Genomic DNA, 17,759 nt, shown 5'->3' on the forward strand with positions numbered 1-17,759 from the left:
TTTCTAGATTCCATATATATGTATTAATATACAGTATTTCTCTTTCTCACCACTCCTTATAATGGACTCTAGGTTCATCCACCTCATTAGGACTGACTCAAATGTGTTCTTTTTTATGGCTGAGTAATATTCCATTGTATATATGTACCACAACTCCTGTTCCATTCATCTGTTGGTGGACACCTAGGTTGCTTCCATGTCCTAGCTATTGTAAAAAGTGCTATAACAAACATTGGGGTACATATACATACGTTGCTGTACAGCAAATCTCTAGCACATTTTATCTTGCAGGAGTGAAACTAATGCTGTCAAACAACAACTCCTCACCTCCCCTTCCCCCAGCCCCTGGCAGCCACCATTCTACCTCCTGTTTATATGACCCTGACCACTCCAGGTACCTCATATATCTAGAACCATATAGTATTTGTCTTTCTGTGGCAGGTTTATTTCACTCGCAGAATATCCTCAAGATTCATTTAATGTTGAAGACATGACAGGATCTCTTTCATTATTAAGGCTGAATAATATTCTACTGTATGCATAGATTACATTTACTATATCCATTCAGCCATTCATGGACATTCAGCTTGTTTCCACCTCTTTGCTCTCATGAATAATGATGCTATTAACAAGCGAGTACAAATATTTCTTTGAGATCCTATCTTCAAGTCTTTTGGATAAATGCCCTTCAATGAAATTGCTGGATCATATGGTAGTTCTTTTCTATAGTAAGTTTTATTTGTTTGTTTGTTTGTTTTTGGCTGTGCCGGGTCTTCACTGCTGTGGGCGCTTCTCTCTAATTGCTGTGAGCGGGAGCTACTCTACAGCTGTTGTGCACAGGCTTCTCATTGCGGTCACTTCTCTTATTGCAGAGCACAGGCCCCAGGGCCCGTGGGCTCAGTAGTTGTGGCTCATGGGCTCAGCCGCTCTGTGGTGTGTGGGATCTTCCCAGATCAGCGATTGAACCCGTGTCTCCTATATTAGCGGTGGACTCTCTACCACTGAACCACCAGGGAAGACCATGGTAGTTCTATTTTAATTTTTTGAAAACTTATCTCCTAGGGTGGGTTTTGTTCTCTTTTTTTTTTTTTATGATGACCATTCTAACAGGTTGAGGTGGTATCCCATGGCTTTGGTCTGTATTTCTATAATGATTAGTGGTGTTGAACATCTTTACATACACCTGTTGGTCATTTGTATGTCTTCTTTGGAGAAAACTTTATTCAAGGCTTCTGAAGGGACCACTCTTTTTTGGAAAGAGTTTTGCAAGAGGTAGAAACCCACTGGTGTCCCAGTTACACGAAGTGCTCTAAATGGGGGGCAGCTAGTGGTTGCCCAAAATGGGAAGGACCAGGTAACACTACCCTAGTGCTCAAGCTTGAAGGAGTATAAGAGGTGGCTCTTGCCTTCATGGGGACCACACAGGCCATGTCAGCCAAAGCGGCAGCTGAGATGCTGTGGTCCTTACTCCATATTCTGGGTGTATAACTCCCTGGATTCCAGAACAATCTTAAGGAAGGCATGGCTCTGATTTTGACTGTAACTGTCTGTTTTTGTTTAAATTGTAATAAAATTCACATAACATAAAATTTACCATCTTGGCCATTTAAAAAATTTGTTTATTTATTTGGCTGCACTGGGTCTCAGTTGCAGCACATGGGATCTTCCTTCTTCATTGCATCATTGGGATCTTTACTTTTGGCATAGGAACACTTAGTTGCAACATATGTGATCTAGTTCCTTGACCAGGGATCAAACTTGGGCCCCTTGCATTGGGAGCACAGAGTCTTAGCCATTGGACTACCAGGGAAGTCCCAAGATATTCTTTGATACAATTAAAAACAACCAAAATTTAAGAAAAAAAAAAAAGATACCCTTTAGGAGCACATACTTCCCAGATGGCTCAGATGGTAAAGAATCCGCCTATAATGCAGGAGACCTTGGTTTGATCCCTAGGTCAGGAAGATCTCCTGGAGAAGGGAATGGTTACCCACTCCAGTATTCTTGCCTAGAGAATTCCATGGGCAGAGGAGCCTAGCAGGCTACAGTCCATGGGGTCACAAAGAGTGAACCATGACCGAGTGACTAACACTTTATCGCTTTTATAAATGCAATACAACTACCTAAAGTACATGGAAACAGAGAAAATGGATAAAACAAGAGTGCGCATGTTTTGAGAAGTTAAAGGGGGACAAGGAGGACATGTGAATTCACTAGTCTCTCTATCTTTGGATGTGTTTGATTTCTCCATTATGTAGAGAAACATTAAAATAATATAAAGAGAAAGGGGGTCAGGCAATGGCAAACAGGGATGGAAGGTTGCTTATTGCCATGGGTCTGGTTTGGCTTTGTTTTGTTTTGGATGGTGAGCTCGTGGGTGCTTGTTACATAACTAAACAACCAAATTAAAGCAAGCCATGCATGGAGAAATGGAGAAACAATTAGGGAAGTAGAAGGAAAGTGTGCAGCCAGCCTTGTACACGGTTCTCAGAGGCCCTGAGTGGATGGATTCCAGGACGTGTCCTCCTGGAGCTCCGTCTGCAAGGCGAGCGTTGGAACTTGTGGAGCCCTGGGTGCTCATTCTCCTGATGCAACCAGCCCTTCTCCCTCCCGGGTCACTTCTCTCACTTGCCTTGCTGACAATCTGAGAGTGTTCTTGCCAGCAAAGGCCTGGGTCAGTTATCCTGGGACTTCGAGCTTCCTAATGAGAGCTGGTCCTATGCCAGGTATGTCACCAGTGGTCTGCTTGCAATTGGGGATTCAAACACAGGGGTTCACGTTCGCCCCCAGCACACAGTAGCATTCAGGGTCCCTGAAGACCTCAGCATGTGTGGGAACAGCTGCCAACAGAGAAGTGGGCTGGCGGTATCCTGCAAGGGGGAAGGGTCTTCCTTTAAGAGAAAAGTGGACTAAGAGATAGGGCCCCTGCATTGTGCGTGCATGTGCCTTCCGTGTTCTCTCGGGGCCAGCTCTTCTGGGACGCCCTCAACTCCTCTGAGCACAGGAGTGGTCTGGCCCCTTGGCAAACTTATCAAGACCTTAGGGGAGAAAAACTCCTGATTGCTTCCTCCCCATACCCAGCTCTTCTGGCTCTTCTCAAAGTGCAGTCCCCAGACAGAGCCACCTGGCAACATGGGATCCCTGGAAACTCATTACAAAGGCGACTGGTCCCAGTTTCTTTACTGAGTCAGAAACTCTGAAGGTGGTGCTCAGCGGTCTGTCCCTTGACGAGCCCTCCTGGGGACTCTGATGCCTGCTCCAGTTTGAGAACCGCTGGAGGACGTACATTGGGTCCCATCCCTGCGTCCTGGCATCACCTCCGTCCCTGACAGTACTCCACGGGTCTTTGCTTCCAAGAACAGTCGCCAAGTTTGCCCCAAGGAACCCCAGCACCAGCAGGTCTAATCCCTCACTTCTGGGCCCTGATTCTTGAGCTGCTGGAGCAGAACCTCATGGAAGCAGGATGCTGCACCAAGCTCCTGTCTCCCACCTGCACAGGGCTCTGGTCATGCCCGTCCTGCCTGGGCTCCCCTCCAGCTGCCCAGAGAGCTCCCTTTCCTTCCCCCCAGTGGTGGTCCTACTGCCTCTCTCTCCACAAGCCCCTGCCCAGCTTCCAGGCATTTTAGCAGGTAGTTACTCACCCAGCTTTTCTTCCATCTACAAACTATTTATGTCTTTCCTCCTCCTTTCCCAAATCTGTGCCAGAGTCTCCCTGAGGCTGGTCCGAGACTCATCCCTCCAGCGACATCCTAGGCCACCTCCCACCACTGGGTGGGACGTGGCTTAGGTGTGCTTCCTCTCCTGTGCTCTTCCTGGCCAACTCCTTTCCTTACATTCAAGGACAAACAGCACCCGCAGAACATTCTCAAATAAAATTTTTTAATTATATTGACCATCTATATTCTCTAAGGATAAGAAAGTGTCAGAGGATGAGATGGTTGGAAGGTACCCCTGATTCAATGGACATGAGCTTGGGGAACTCCATGAGATGGTGAGGGACAGGGAGGCCTGGCGTGCTGCAGTGTATGGGGTCGCAAAGAGTCAGACATGACTTGGCGACTGAACAACATGTTCTCTAAAGCAGTGCAGACCTGGGTTTGAATTCTGACTATCAAGGAAGCACTAGCCAAACTCTGTATTTTTTTAAACATCAGTTTCTTCTGCTCTAAAAAGGACTATCAAAACATTTTTGCATGATTATTAAGAAAAGGCTTTTCAATATTATCAGTGTAAAATGCATTGCAGCTATAAGAGCTTGACATTGTGGATAAAAATATTTAGTATTTGATCCATGTATTAGATTTTTTTACTTAAACATTTATATAATCTGAAAGATCTTTAATTTTAACTTCAAATCTTACAATAATAGAAGAAACTGAAGTGAATGTTCAAAGAAAAATCATGATGAGAATTTTTTAATTCCTGGTTTGATGGTGAGAAAAGTCCAATGTGTCTCAAGTTACCAAAATTAGATGCTTAAATAAAAAAGAACAACCAAAAGGCTAGATTCCTGGGTTCCCTCTAAATAAATGCTCCAGCTTACTCGTAACAAACCACCACCAAGAAGGAACTTCCCCAAGTCAACCAGCTACCAGCCAACTCACAGCCAAGTCTCTTGAAAGAGGGAGCTACATCAGCACTCCCAACTTTCTTACCTCGATTCCCTGCAGACTGATTTCCTGGAGGTCACCTGTAGTTTCCATGTTAACATGACCCACTGGCATCTTAGTGCTCTGGTTCCTGAGCACCTGCCATGCACGGGGGTCCACACAGTTTTCATTCAGCACATTTATGCTGAGCTCCTCCACTGGCTACCAGTGGACAACCAGCCCTTGAGGAGATCCCAGGCCAGGAGAGCAGAAGCGGGCTCAAGCAGTCAGACTAGGAGAAACATGAGATGGACACATATCCGGCTGGTGGGAGGCAAGGGAAGAAGAGGAGCTGAGCAATGAAGGGAAGGGTGGGGGGATGCTCCAGACAGAAGAGCACCTGCCAACAAACAGTGCAAACGAGATACACGGTCATAGTCACAGGGTATTGCAGTCACGTGGACGATGGCGCGGGAGGCATTGAGGAAAGGCTTCCTCAGGGAGGGGACACCCAAACCAAGTCTTGAGGGACACTCAGTATCTGTTAAGGAGGTGAAGGAAGACACTGCAGTGTGTGCAAAGGCACAGGAGACAGCATCTCGGGACGGGAGTGAGTCACACAGGGTGATGACAGCGTCGCACGTGGGGGCAGCAATGCATGTTGAGTAGTCTTTTGTTTTGTTTTAGTTTTTTTAATTTTTGTTTTGTGTTTTAATTTTTTAAGTTTAAACTGGGTCTCTGTTGCTGCATGAGGGCTTTCTGATTGCAACAAGTGAGGGCTGCTCTTCATCTTGGTGCACGGGCTTCTCACTGTGGTGGATTCTCTTGCCACAGCATGGGCTCAGTAGTTGTGGCGCACTCGCTTAGTTGCTTTGCGGAATGTGGCATCTTCCCAGACCAGGATCGAACCCATGTCTTTTGCATTGGCAGGTGGATTCTTATCCACTGTGCCACCTGGGAAGCCCCATGTTGAGTAGTTTGGACAGAAAGGGATATGTCACTGAATCCTCTGTGTGTGAATGTGTGTGTGTGTGTGTGTGTGTGTGTGTGTGGTGTAACTTTCCCCTTTAGTTAGAAAGAAGTTAAAAGAAGGCTGTTGTGATGTAATGACTGGGGTGAAAACGACAGCAATGTGTGTCCGGCAAGAATCCATGTTTCAAGTCGCATTCGTAGCTAGGCCTTCAGGTCAGACAGGTGAATCCCTGCCTGGCCCATCACTAACATGTCCCAGAATCCATATGCTTAGCTGTGAACTCAGGGCAGAAGTGAGACTGACCTCACAGCTGTTTAAAAGGATGAAAGTGCACCGTACCAGACACAGTCCGAGATGGAGCCCGCAGTGAACACGCACAAACGAGCGCCACCCCCTGGGCATTCTCACCAGACGCAGGTGCTCCGAGACCGGGAGCGCACCGCGGCTCCAGGGTTTCCGGCTGCCCACAGGAAGCAGAGCCCGCGGAGGGCAGGTTGGGGAGGCTGGAAGAGAGACGTGCTTGTTTGTGGAGTGTGAAGCGCCCGCTGGCGGAAGAGAGACTCCTTCAGGAGTGAGGGCCTGCTTCACTCCTTCCCATCTCACCCTGTGTGCCAAGAAGGCAGAACCCCTGGCCACCTTACACCCGGATCACTTCTCAGCGCTGTGTTTGTTCCCTCCAGGCTTGCTCACTGCTTCCGAGATAACCGGTAGATTCCCCAGCCAGGTATCCTCCACCCTTGGTGATGTAAACCCGCGACAGGTGCAGCATCCCAGTGGGACTCGGAGGCCAGGGGAGCCGATGCAGATATGCTGATGTTCACACTACGTGTGCCTGAGTAGAAAGCCGTACATTTCTGATACAGGAGTGTCACGTCTTCCATTGGCATCCGAGGAGCAGTGACAGGTTAACTTATCAGCTTGTGAGTTGGAAAGCAAGACCTAGAGTCATCAGTGTGTGCTTGTCTCGTGAAGCCATGAGGATAAATAACATTGCCAAGGCAGAGGTCTGTGCCTGCACCCAGGTGGCTGTGACGAGGAAAGGACTCAGCTAACACAGGAAGCCCCCAGAGGGCGTCCCTGGAGGAGAGCAGTATCCCCATAGGCCAAGGGAGTGCAGTTTTCTTCGAAACAGAGTAGGGAACGGGATCAGATGCTGCTTAAGAGTCAAGGAAGACTGAATGTGGCCACTGAATTTAGCAACTGGGTCACTGGCAAGAGACAGTGTGTGAGGAATGAATGGACGTAAATACTAGGCATTTCCAAGAAACTTGGCTCGAAAGGAAAGAAGAGAGATGGGGCCTTGGTAACGGAGAGATGGGAGCAAATACAAGTTTCCTTTCTAAACAGATGGAAGAGGGCTTCCTTGGTGGCTCAGTGGTAAAGAATCCACCTGCCAGTGCAGGAGACATGGTTCCATCCCCGAGCTGGGAAGATCCCACATGCCGCAGAGCAACCAAGCCCATGCGGGAGCCGGAGTACCGCAGCTAGAGAGTAGACCCCACTCTCAGGATCGCCTGGGCCACTTCCACCAAGAGGGTGTTGTCCCAGCCCCACACCCTCCGGCCAGTCGACATGCCAACTCTGGCTGCAGTGTGCCTCCAGGTGGGGGGAGCCCACCATCCCTGGGAAGGGGCCAGGTCAGCAGGTTTCCTGGTGGCCACCTTGCATGTGATCCTGCAGGTTAGAGATGAGAGGCACCGAAGTGTCTCCCAGCCAGGGTCCTCTGGAGATGCCGACACACAAAGGGTGAGGATTAATTTGGAAGATGTCACCCAGCCCTGCGAAACCTGCCTTCAGGAAGACTGAATGCTCTCTGCCAGCAGAGCTGGGCATTCGGGAGCCGGACGTCCAAAGGGAAGAGCAAGCCAGTGAGGGCCACACAGGGCCATCCTCCAGGGACTGGGGGTTGACACAGCAGTCAGTCACAGAGTAGGACACGTGTATCCTTCCGGAGTTTCTGACACCACCACCCCTATCTTAACTCTCCCAATTCATGGCACAGTGTTCTCATCCCACAGAGAAGAGCCCTGCCGGATGCTCCAGGCTCAGGACCCAGCTCTCCTGCCCCACAGGAGCACCCAGGCCCTGGGTCAGAGGCAAGAGACATGACTGCTGCTCCTCCTGCAGCCCCAACCTGGGACCAGGGCAGTCACCCCAGGCCTCTGGTGGCCAGGCTGGGGAAGGTCCCCAGGTGCCTGGGCCTTCTCTCTGGCTGGGCTGCCCTGGGCGTTCCAAGCACCGTCTGAGCCAGGGGGTGATCTGGTGCACTAAGGACAGGAGGGTTGGTCTGGCCAGGTAGGGGGTGGGGTGGGAGGTAAATGGGGACAGTAGGGACATGCAGTCGGGCCTACTTGCAGGCATGCTCTTGCTGCTTTGCATGGGATATACCCCCAGGACCCTTCTCCGGAGGTGAGCTAGCAAAAACGAGAAAAGGACTCTTCTTTGCCCTGGATGGTCCAGCTCTTTTGAGACTGGACTGTTGCAGGCTACGGAGTCATCCTAACACAGCCTTGCACCTGGTTTCTGCACCACCACCGGCCCTCACTGGCCGAGTCTCAAAGGAGTGTCCATCAGAATCAGCCAAGAGGCTAAAAATGCAGATCGCCAGGCCCCACGGCGGAGATTCTCACTGAGCGGGTCTGGGGCGAGACTGGGAGTCGGCGTTCTCAACAAGCCCTCAGAAGACTTGGGCGCGGATGCTCCGCAACGCCCACTTTGAGAAACCCGACTCTGGGGCTGAGACTCCAGCCCCGCTCCGCCTCGATTGTCCAAACTTTCAGCATGTCGCCGGGCGCATGTCCCCCCGCCCCGCTCCGTGGGTCTCATCCACGCGCGATCGTGTAGCATCTGGGGAACGTGGTGAGGACCGGGAGGGGGCGCAGGGCGGGCGAGCGGAGCCAAGGGGCGGCGAGGCGAGGAGGGGCGCGCCGGGCCCGGAGGCGCGCGTTGGCGGGGCCGGGGGCGGAGCGGCCGGGCCGGGGCGGGGCCGGCGGGCGGCGAGCGCCGGGGGAGCGCGCCCGGGGAGCGCGGAGGAGGAGCGCGGCCGGCGCCCCCGCCCGCCCTCCCGCCCGCGCGCAACAGTTCCCCCAAAGTTGCGCCCGGGAGGCGCGCGCCGGGCGGCCGAGGGGCGGGCGGACGGCGGCGGGGACGCGGAGAGCGCGGCGGCGGCGGCGGCGGCAGCATGGGCACCCGGCAGACCAAGGGCAGCCTGGCGGAGCGAGCCGGCCCCGGCGCGGCGCCGGGCCCCCGGCGCGAGCGGCCCGACTTCTGGGCGTCGCTGCTGCTGCGCGCCGGGGACAAGGCGGGGCGCGCGGGCGCGGGCGCGGGGCTGCCCCCCTACCACCGGCGCGTCGGCATGGTCCAGGAGCTGCTGCGGATGTTGCGCCAGGGCCGGCGGGAGGAGGCGGGGACGCTGCTGCAGCACCTGCGCCAGGTGAGCGCCGGGAGGGGCCGCGGGGGCGCCCCGCCCCTGCCCAGGAGGCCCCGGGGCGCCAGGGGCACCGCCCGGGCCCCTTCTCGGGGGGACCGGGCCCGGTCCAGCCGCAGGTGCCTCGGCGCTGCCCCTGAATTTGAGGCCTCGGGGCAGGGCGGAGGAAGGCTGCCCGGAGAGGCCCGGCCGAGGGGGACCTGTTGGAATAACGTCCTCGTTTCTCTCCTCCGCAGGCAGAGGAGGAGGCTGGCCCGGGGCGGTGGGCGGCGGGGGACGCCTGCCTGAGCCAAGGTGCTTCTCTTACCCCCTACCCACTGGCAGTCTCTCCCATCAAGGGTCCTCAAGGAATGCGCAGTTGTCAGCTTCCCCAGGGGGAGTCCAAGGGCACAGCTCTGGGACTGGTGAGATTCCAGCCCCCAGAGGCTTCGCTCGCCGGAAGGCACCCTAGGTGAGAGGGGGTTCAGGTGGGAGACAGGTCTTCTCTCCCCTGACTAACTTTGACTGGAGCTCAGCCTGGAGCCGAGCGGTGGGGTGGGGGAGCTGGCCCGGTTCCCGTGGGACCGGCTGGCCGCAGGGCCTTCCAAGGCTGCCTGCGCGCCCTGCCTTCAGCCTGATCCCCCTGGTTAGGCACTGCCTTGGCACCTCTGGAGGGTCCCCTCTGCTTTGGGTCTCCCTGGGGCCGTTGCTGTCCACTTTTCTTGGGCTTGTTTTCCTTCTTCACTTTTTCATCCCTTCTGTGGATTCTGTCCAGCGGGAGAGAGGCAGGAAGGCGCCCCTCCTGCATCCCTAGGGTTTGTCCTGGCCGACCTTTGCGGGGGAGCTGAGTCCAAGCCCCATATTCTGGCTCAGTGGTGGAGTCTAGTGGGGATGGGGAAGGGGCTCTGAGGTGGCCTGTCTGAAGTTCTCCCATCACTGTTGAAAGAGGCGGTCAGAGAGCCTTCCTGGGAGAAGCTTCAGAAATCAATCAGACCCTCATCCCTCCTGGAGTCTGTAGCACCCCCCTACCCCACTAGGTATCTAGTGTGTGGTCACCCTGGAGTGTGTGTTCCCAAGGTGTGTGCACACAGGGAGAGGGAGCCAGAGGCCTGGGGGCTTGGGAAGCCTGGGGTTTCTGCTCTCCCCTCCACTTTCCCAAATAGCATCCAGAAGGCTACCTGAGATGCTGCTGTTTCCCCAGGTGCCATCTCTGAACTGAATCTTCAGAGAAAGATGACAATTCACACTTAGTAACTTTTTAGTGGTGTGTGTTTCTTTGTCTTTCAAGAACTGAAAGCCAGGTTATGGCCTCTGTGGAAACTGTTTTGCTTTCTATCAGAATAATGGGTTTTCCAGACCATCATATCCATTTGCAACCAGACGGTGAGATGCTTTCTCTGATTGTATGCTGTCTCCCGGCACTGGGGTGGGTGCTGCAGAGGGTACAGGACCATGGAGGGGCTGACAGTGGGGGTCGAGGCAAGCCCTCCTGGGGCTGAAAAAGCAGAGTGCAGCCCCTGTTCTCGAGGGCCAGTCAGGGCCAGTTGTTCGGGTGGGGCCTGCAAGATGAGTGTGATTCCACATCCTGGAGAACCTGAGCTTCCCCCTGGTTTTTAGAGAGTAGACACATCCCTGTGTCCCCCACAGGCTTCCCTGATGGCTCAGACAGTAAAGAATCCGCCTGCAATGCGGGAGACCTGGGTTTCATCCCTGGGTCGGGAAGATCCCCTGGAGAAGGGAATGGCTACTCACTCCAGTATTCTTGCCTGGAGGATCCCATGGACAGAGGCCTCAGTCCATGGAGTCACAGAGACGGACACGACTGAGCAACTAATACTGTCTGTGTCACCCACAGCGTCCGGAGACAGGGAGCATTTCCTAACAGATGGTGGCTCGTTGGTGTCCTGACACTCTTCTGTCCTGACACAGTGGCACAGCTGATAAGGGTCAGAGGAGGTCAGCCAGGCTTCCCCTTTGCTGCAAAAACAGCAGAATAACTTGCCCTCCTGCTCCAGGCACGTCCTGGGCTCTCGTGACCTCTGGTTGAGGCCTGTGGGCTCTGCAGAGCCGGCAACGGGCCTGCCTAAGGTGCAGATCAGGGCCCTCCAGGGAGTGGCTGGGAGACCTGGGCAGCATAGAACGGGAGCCCCAATGTCCAAATGTCCGTGGGAAGCAAGAGGTGGTTTTCTAGGACCCTGAGGCTGTTTGGAGGGATGAGGAGCTGCATCTGTGCTGTGCACAGAAGTGGCTCTTTCCCCCAAATCTTGTTTTCCTTTCCAGTTTCCTCCTCTAGGCCGGGGGTGGTGATGTTCAGAAAGCGAATGAGCAGTCACTGAGAGACAGGAAACACCCAGAGCTCCCTAGGGTCGGACCAGCAGGGGCGCATCAGTAACAGGAGGCGGAGGTGGGTGTGTGGAGCTCAGGGTTCGGTCATGCTGGGACACTGTTCTTGCCCCACAGAGCACAAGGGTGGGCATCGGTGAACAGGTGAACAGGCAGAGGGAATGGTAGCCCAGATGGTCACGGTCATGGTCATCCTCACCTTCTCCTGTGTTTGTCCATGTGTGTGGCTGCCCAGAGCCCCGTGGGAGGGGGCTGGAGGTTGTCCTGGTCTCTATGGGCCGTGAGCTCTTTGGAGCCCTGAAGGATCTCTCCACACTCTTCCCAGAACAATGTGCCAACATTCACAGTCCTGCAAGAATGTTGGAGGGTTCACAGACCCCAGGTTCAGAATACACCCCTGTCTGGGACCTCTCCTTCCCAACCTGTGTGACTTGTGACAGGCTCAAGATATGGAAACGGGCCTGGGGACCACGTGTGACAGTCGCAGTGGGCTGAAGGACTGTGGCTGCTGGTGCCTCTGCTTCTGAATCTAGTAGGAGTCTCTCTGGTCTTAGATTTGGGGGGGGGAGTTTCCTGACTGGAGACTCTCCAGCCTGTCCCTGCATGTCCCTTGCCTGAGCAGTATGGGGAGGCCTCCTTGGTGTTTAGGATGCTGAGCTGTGCAGTGGGGAGGGAAGCAGGCTGCCAGGAAGCTGCCTGCTGAGGGAAGGAGCCAAGGGGAGTCCCCTTCCCTTGAGGAGCCCTGCCATCTTGAGAAGAGCCTGGGGCCTAGGGTCAGCTCGGGCAGCTTGCATTCCGGTCCTCAGTCTGCTCCCACTTGGGACCCAGCCAATAACCTGTGAGTTGTGTTCCTCGTTTCCCTGAGGGTATCTAAGGTACTTAGCAGAGCAGATGCTACAACTGTGTGAGATTGTGTCGGCTCTGCAAACCTAAACCCGTTCTCACGGCAACAACGGCAAGGAACAAGAGAATTTGCTTGGGGTCTGGCCGGGCTGCTGGCTGGGTCTTGGTCACCTTTCTCAGGCTGGGCCCAGGAGGTTTTAGATTCTGTCTGCCTAACTAGGGCTCAGTCTGGGCCAGAACTCACTGAAAGTTCAGAAGCAGTGTGGGGCAGCGCTCAGGGAGCTGGGGGGTGAAAGAAGCTAATTGTGGATGAAAGAGGCTGCTCCGCTCCCCTCCCCCAGACCTCCCCCTTCTCCAGGTGTCACTTCCTAAGTCTTCAGCTCACACCTGCAATCTTCAAGATGCCCTGGGAAGAAGGACCCATTAGTCGTGGAGAGAGGGCGAGTGCCAGCCCATGTAGGAGGCGGGGGTCATCTCTTGGGTACAGGGATTGCTCTGAGTCCCCGGGTCCCAGACTCGGTCGTCTCCCAGCCTCATGGAGCACCAGAGTAGGGGCTCAGTTCCCCCAGCACACACCAAGCTGAAGTGACCCATCTCCCAGCTTTTCCGTAAAGAGGATCTGATTGGGTTGGTTTATATGGTGCAGCCTTGTTGGGCAGGGCAGTTCTAGGGTCAGCCTGATGGTGTGGCTCAGGCCACGTGACCAGGGTGACTGGGCTGGCCTCACGCTATGCCTGGGAACACAAGCCACCCCCGCAATGCAGAAAAGAGCCCTCAGGAACCTAGGGTGCTGGCTGCCCCAGGGGTCTGGATAAGTCTCCCTGGGAACCCAGAGGCTTGGCAGAAAGATGAGCAAGAGGTTGCCTTTTTCATCTGACAACCCCCAGAACAAGCAGGGAGTTCCCCACCCTTAGCCTTGATCTTCTCCACCTGGGATGCACGTCCTCATATCCATGGAATGCTCCTTACGTTTCCAAGGCCACCCTCCTGGGCCACGTCAGCCCACGGACTCTGAGATTCAGTTGCCGGTTAGGCTGTATGGATTTAATCGTCCGTATGTACGTCATTTTCCCCACTGTCCATTTTGTTAGACTAAGTCCCACACTTTCTGAGAGTGGAGACCCCCACCACCACCTCTGTCCCTGGCAGGGGGTTGACACCGCTAGGTTGTGGCGAGCTGCAGTAAGTCGTGCGCCAGGGACACGCTGTCTTGGTGTGTCCCCAGCAAGCCCTTGGGTCCGGGCTGTGCACCCCGGGGCTTATTTGCCAGGCCCGTGGGTGCAGTCGAGAGATCTGGCGAGTTTGCTTTCATTTGGTTGGATTCCCGGGAGCCCTGTCCACAGGACTTGGCTGTTCTTGGCAGCCCGCCAGGCAGTGGTGTTCTTGGAGAGAGGAGTGGCATGGTGCCCGGCCTCCGTGGGCACCGCAGGGACCCCATGGCAGGTGCCGTCTGGGGCCTCTGCTGAGGTGGCAGCAGGGAGCGGAGCCTGGCTGGAGGGCCCGGCCTCCACGCTCCTTGTGCTGAATCATGTTGATTCCATCCGCAGAGAGAAAGCTTCCTCCCTCTCTAAGCCCTGCTGCTCTCTGGCCAGGCTGGGCATTTCCAGTGATGCCGAGGCAGGGGGAGCCCCAGGCCAGGGCCTGCTCTGCTGGTTTCCAAGGCCAGGGATGCAGCCACCTCTGTGTGGCCAGGAGTGACGCCAGGGCCTGAGGCTGGGCCAGCTGTCCTGACTGCAGGTCTGGTGGGGAGAGACCTCCTTCGGGCTCCCCTGCACCTGCCAAAACACTCCCCCCAACCTCCTGCAGGCAAAAGCCACCTCCAAGAGAGTTATCCAGGTGACTCAGGTCTTGGTCTGGCTTCCCCATCAGGATGCTCAAGGGGTGGGGTCCACATCCGAGGAGATCCCCCCCCCAAAGTGGGGGTCTCAGCCTGCCATCCACCTCCCTCCCCTGGCCTGCCAGCTGTGTCCTATCCACTTTCATTAGGAGAAACAGGGGTTGGGGTGGGGGCAGTGGTCAAAAATGGCAGGCTCCATCGCTGCCCCTGGAAGTGGCTGTCCTGATGAGCTCAGTGACCTTGGCCAGCCAGGCAGGGGTGGGGGCTGGCCTTCATGGTGCCTGGCTCTCCTCCCCACCCCACTCGCTGGCCCAAGCGGCGCCCACGTGGCTCTCTGGGAGCATTTCCCAGCCTTCTTCTTTTTTTTTTTTTTCAACTTTTATTAGCTCAGACTCCTGGCTGCTGCAGCCATATGGAGTTCTGCCGACGGCTGCTGTTCAGGCGATGTGGCATTTCGATGTTTCTAACTTCATCTTCACCAGTATAGACAAGGAGTCAGGCAGGAGTGGAGAAGGACAGTGTTCACCTGCAGGGTGGCCTCACGTCGGGCCTGAGGGCCGTGCCCCCAGCCACGGCTGCCCCTGCCCACGCTGTCCCCTGCGTCCCAGCTTTTCTCGGCCTCTCCCGCTCCCCCTCCCACCGTCTCTTCTCTGTGTCTCTCCCTTTCCCTGGGTGAGAAGCAGACTTTGCATCTCTGTTGTTCAGCTCATCTTGGTCAGCTTCCCAGGGCTGCCCCCACCCTCTAGCCTTCATAGCAGGAAGACAGCCGGGGACCGTGAGAACAGGAAGGAGTGGGGGTCATTTCGTTGTCTAGTCTGGTAGGGGCCAGCGCCTTGAGTGGGGGAAGCTCTAGGGACATCCCTCCTGCCCATGCCCTGCTTCCCGGTCCATAAAGCATTTTCTCCTGTTTATTTAGCTCTTTAAATAGTCCTATGAGGTCAACAGGATCTCACTTAAAGTAAGAAACGGTAGGTTTTCTTTTTAAAAAAAAAACAGGGCATCATCATTGTTTTGAACAATGCTGCTCTTGAACTGTGGTGCTGGAGAAGTCTCTTGAGAGTCCCTTGGGCTGCAGGGAGATCCAACCAGTCAATCCTATAGGACATCAACCCTGAGTATTCACTGGAAGTACCGATGCTGAAGCTGAAACTCCAATACTTTGGCCACCTGATGTGAAGAGCTAACCCATTGGCAAAGACCCTGATGCTGGGGAAGATTGAAGACAGGAAGAAAAGGGGATGACAGAGAATGAGACGGTTGGATGGCATCATTGACTCAATGGACATGAGTCCAACTCCCAGCAAACTCTGGGAGTTGATGAAGGACAGGGAAGCCTGGAGTGCTGCAGTCCACGGGGTCACAAAGTCGGACATGACTGAGCAACTGAACAAGACAATTGTTCAAAAATGAGAAAATACAGATGAGCCAAAATAAGACCTCGAAGAGATCCGTCTGTTGTACAGTCCGGTGTCGCCCCTCCAGGCACTGCTCTAGGCCCTGGGAGACAGGAGAAACCGGAGTAAAATTGTTCCCCCACCTCATGGACAGATTATGAGGATCAGGAAGCCAGCATGTGCTCAACAAGGCCTTGAAAAAGGGTTCCAAGTTGGGGCAGCCTTCTCTGGGGACTGGGGACCCTTGGCCCTGGCCCCAGCACAGCCCCTTTCCCTTCTCTGGCCTCAGTTTGCCCACCAGCACAGTGAGAGGCTGTGTGGCTAAGTAACCACTGAGGTTCCCGACCGCCTCACAGCTTCTACCAGGCTCCCGTGGCATCAGGATGGACCCGTTCATTCACACGTGAGCCAGAGTCCTTGTCATGCTCTGATGTCACTCCCTTGTCCCCAGTTTGTGCAAGAGCTAGGACTGATCCCCACATACGGGCACAGACCTCTCCTCCCTCAGGGCTCCCAAACGGACCAGCTCCCAGGTGGGGCTTTGTCTCTCCTGCCCTGATAGCCCCTCCCGGTGGCCCTGGTGCCCAGGCCTGAGCCTCTCCTGCCCACACCTCTGTCTCATGGCCTTGGCCCCCATCTGTCCCCCAGCACATTCTGCAAGTGGCACTGCTGCTTTCATTCATTTGTAGTTGACCGCGCTGGGTCTCGGTTGCTGCGTGGCCTCTTCTCTAGCTGCGTAGAATGGGGCTACTCTGTAGCTGCAGCGCTTGGGGTTCTCACTGCGGTGGCTTCTCTTGTTGCAGAGCCCGGGCTCCAGGGCACGAGGGCTTCACTAGGTGCCGCTCCCAGGCTCCAGAGCACAGGCTCAGTAGTTGTGGTGCACGGGCTTTGTTGCTCTGTGACATATGGGATCTTCCCAAGTCAGGGATCAAACCCACATCTCCTGCATTGGCAGACAGATTCTTTACCACTGAGCCACCCGGGAAGACCTAACTGGTACTTTTTTCAGTGGCTTATTTGTTAAAATAAGATGTCGAGATGGTGGTGGCTAAGATGAATTAATATTGGAGGAAGAGGAGAGCAGAACCCAGCTTGAAGAGAGAGTGGTCCCTATAAGGGGCATGTTTCATGAGCTCACTGCCCCTCCATGGAGCGTGGCCACACCCCTGCTCCTGGCAGCCAAGGACTGGAGGTGTGAAGGCCATTCAGTGAGAAGTGCAGAGCGCCCAAGGATGCCTCATCCCCTCATTTGCTTCCAGGGAGACCTAAGGCCACCCCAGGCCCACACAGCCCCTTTGTGAGAAGTAGGAGACACGTGTCTGGTTGGCTGAGACACAGTCAAAGCTTGGCAACTTCAACCCCATCCAGACACCCTTCTGCAGTGCACACCCTGCACAGCTGTACTTAGCCGCCTTGGTGAAGGCATGCAGAAGTTCAGTCTTTATCAGCTGAAGCCAGTCAGGAGGCTCAGCCCTTCTCCCATGTGGCCCCTTGGGCACAGCCTTCCCATGTCACCTGAAGCAGGCAGCAGTGAGTGCCAGCCAGAATGGGATGATTTCTGCCTCTGAGCCAGACGATTGTCCCCTTCCTCCTCAAATGGGAAGCTGAAGCAATTGGGCACCTTCTTCCAGCCCAACACTCCCACCTCTCCCAGAGGCAAAGACACCTTCAGTGAGTCTGGAGTCAGGCCCATAGGACTTAGGAGCACAGGGACCTTCAAGACGCCTTCCTTGCTAAGCTCCCATCATCTCCAGTCCCCACCCATGTCCTGGGGACCCAGGAATTCCCCTCCAGCTTCCCAGACTGTTTATATCCCTGTCTCTGTGGAAAAGGAAATGGCAACCTACTCCAGTATTCTTTCCTGGAGAATCCCCTGGACAGAGGAGCCTGACAGGCTGCAGTCCATGGGGTCACAAAGAGTCAGACACAACTGAAGTGACTTAGCATGCACGCATTCTGGATTCTCCCCATTTCCTGTAAATAGCCTCCATCCACCTCTCCCTTCAGTTGAGTTTTCCTGGAATGAGCCTGTCTTCTGGACTTCCTATCATTCCCAGTTGCAGACCTCATCCCCATTTTCTCCTAGAGTTGTGGAGTTTTGGGGTAAAAACTCCCACAGGGTTTCCAAGCAGCTGCCAGCCTAGAGACCATCAGGAGGGGAAGGTTCTCGGAGATGGAGACAGACATGGAAGGTTCCAGTTTACCCGTTGTGAGAATTCTCACCTCTCCATAAATCGCCTGCTGGCTAAGAATCGGCCTGGTCAGGCACGGGGAGCTTGATAAAGGTATTTGTGCTGTGGCATGTCTCAGTGGGAGGATGGTCCATGAGCTAGAGCTCAGACGTGGGGGCACTCTGAGGGGCACGGGGCTCTGG

The 17,759-nt window shown here is 54.8% G+C and overlaps 1 protein-coding gene across 1 annotated transcript in view; it reads left to right on the top strand.

Annotated features, from left to right (window-relative positions):
• Nucleotides 8,744–17,759, top strand: part of LRRC75A (leucine rich repeat containing 75A) — a 34,206-nt gene continuing 25,190 nt past the window's right edge. Inside the window, exon 1 of the mRNA XM_018064696.1 lies at nucleotides 8,744–8,995. Coding sequence (XP_017920185.1) covers nucleotides 8,744–8,995 — 252 coding nt within the window. The remainder of the gene's footprint in view (nucleotides 8,996–17,759) is intronic.

This window comes from Capra hircus, chromosome 19 (genome assembly GCF_001704415.2).
Source record: "Capra hircus breed San Clemente chromosome 19, ASM170441v1, whole genome shotgun sequence".
NCBI classification, from domain to species: Eukaryota; Metazoa; Chordata; class Mammalia; order Artiodactyla; family Bovidae; genus Capra; species Capra hircus.